This window comes from Silurus aristotelis (genome assembly GCF_946808225.1).
Source record: "Silurus aristotelis genome assembly, chromosome: 1".
NCBI classification, from domain to species: domain Eukaryota; kingdom Metazoa; phylum Chordata; class Actinopteri; order Siluriformes; family Siluridae; genus Silurus; species Silurus aristotelis.
Window position 1 is genome coordinate 31722801 of NC_139574.1, and position 1534 is coordinate 31724334.

The 1534-nt window shown below is 40.5% G+C and overlaps 1 protein-coding gene across 2 annotated transcripts in view; it reads right to left on the reverse strand.

Annotated features, from left to right (window-relative positions):
* Positions 1 to 907: 907 nt before the first annotated feature.
* Positions 908 to 1534, reverse strand: part of nat14 (N-acetyltransferase 14 (GCN5-related, putative)) — a 1939-nt gene continuing 1312 nt past the window's right edge. For both annotated transcript variants that reach the window (XM_083557641.1, XM_083557642.1), the window contains exon 3: positions 908 to 1534. This exon is cut by the window's right edge and continues 489 nt beyond it. In XM_083557641.1, the coding sequence (XP_083413767.1) occupies positions 1238 to 1534 (297 nt within the window). In that variant the 3' untranslated portion in view covers positions 908 to 1237.

Genomic DNA, 1534 nt, shown 5'->3' on the forward strand with positions numbered 1-1534 from the left:
CACGGCGCCAATTTACGTGAAAGATGATTGTGCAGTAGTAACCGTAACTGTGAGCACGTTAATAACCGTAACAGTAACTGTGAAGGTGTTAATTACATCGCTGCCTGCTGTGACCCATTTAGAAAATAATCCGACCTTGAAATGAGTAAGAAACTCTTGTTACTCAGATCATGTGTGTGATCTGTGTTTCGCAAAATACCTGAAGCCGTGTCTGGTTCAATTGAATTTCTTTGACGTTCATAGCAAAGTCCATAATTGTGCAATACGGTCCTAGTGAATTCATCTGCAACGTTATTTTACATACATTTTGCAACTTTTTTTTCCATTTAAAATACCCATTACTCATTCCTCTACTAATCAAGCAGACAGGATTTTGATGAGTATCATGATCAAAGTATCATTGAGCAGGAAACTAAATTTGACATGCCTCTGAAAATCAGACTGATGGATGAATGTGCAAATCTTAAGACAGAAGTTTAGTGTTGCACCAGGTGCATTTTCTCACCACATGTGCATAACTGTACAAACATCCGGTGGTGAATGAGGTAGTAGGTGAAACAAATTTGTGCGGTTAAGGTAAAAGATAACCGCATGCTCAACTTCAAATGCATACATGCTCACTTAATGCTGTTTAATAGGCAAGCACAAAGCCTGCAACATACATTGTCAAACAAACAGCATGCTTTTGTACGTCGTTCTTTTGTTTAGCCGTGTCGACATGTATAGTCGCTCGATTCGCCTCAGCAGAACCACAGGCTGCGTTTCTCTACCTGGCGAGGGAGGAAAAGAAAAGAAACGCCTGCTTCCGAGTCATTTTCATATTTCACAGCTCATTTTGAACCTGTGCATTCAGAGCAAAACCGTTTTGTGAGTAGTAATTCTACATTAATTGGACACAACCCATGAGTAAAATCAGTCTCTGAGAAAATTTATTTAAATATTTTTCAGGCAAAAAAAAAAAAAAAAAGATCAGTTCTATTCTGTTGCAGTTTAGCAACATGTATCAAAATGGACTGAACTTTGAAAAGACATCAGAAAATGTTAAATCTATTTAACAGAAGAGGGAAAAAACAAACAAAAAAAAAACCACCACAATAAATAAATAGAATAAATAAAACGAAAAAACTTTTCACTCATGGTATACAGAAATCGGGGAAATGACACATGGGAAATGTCACGAATCATCTCACTGTTTGATGATTTTAAGCAAATTCCCCCCCAAAAATAACATTCCCACCTATAAGTCTTTAACAAACACTTTTGTCACTGGAAAGCCCAACCAGCCTTTCTCTGGCTCCTCGTTATCCTCGTCCTCTTCACCTTCCACCCCAGAAGTCTCTCCCTGGAGCCGGAAGCCCAGTTTTCTGAAGAAGGCCTCTCCCACTTTGGAGGGGAAGGGCACATGAGCGTAGACTCGGCGCACTCCAGACTGCTTAGCTCTAGACTCGAGGCTCTGGACTAGCAGCCTGCCAAGGCCTTCTCTACGGTACCAGCTCTGCACTACCACCCTGCAAATGCGATACACGCAACGCCG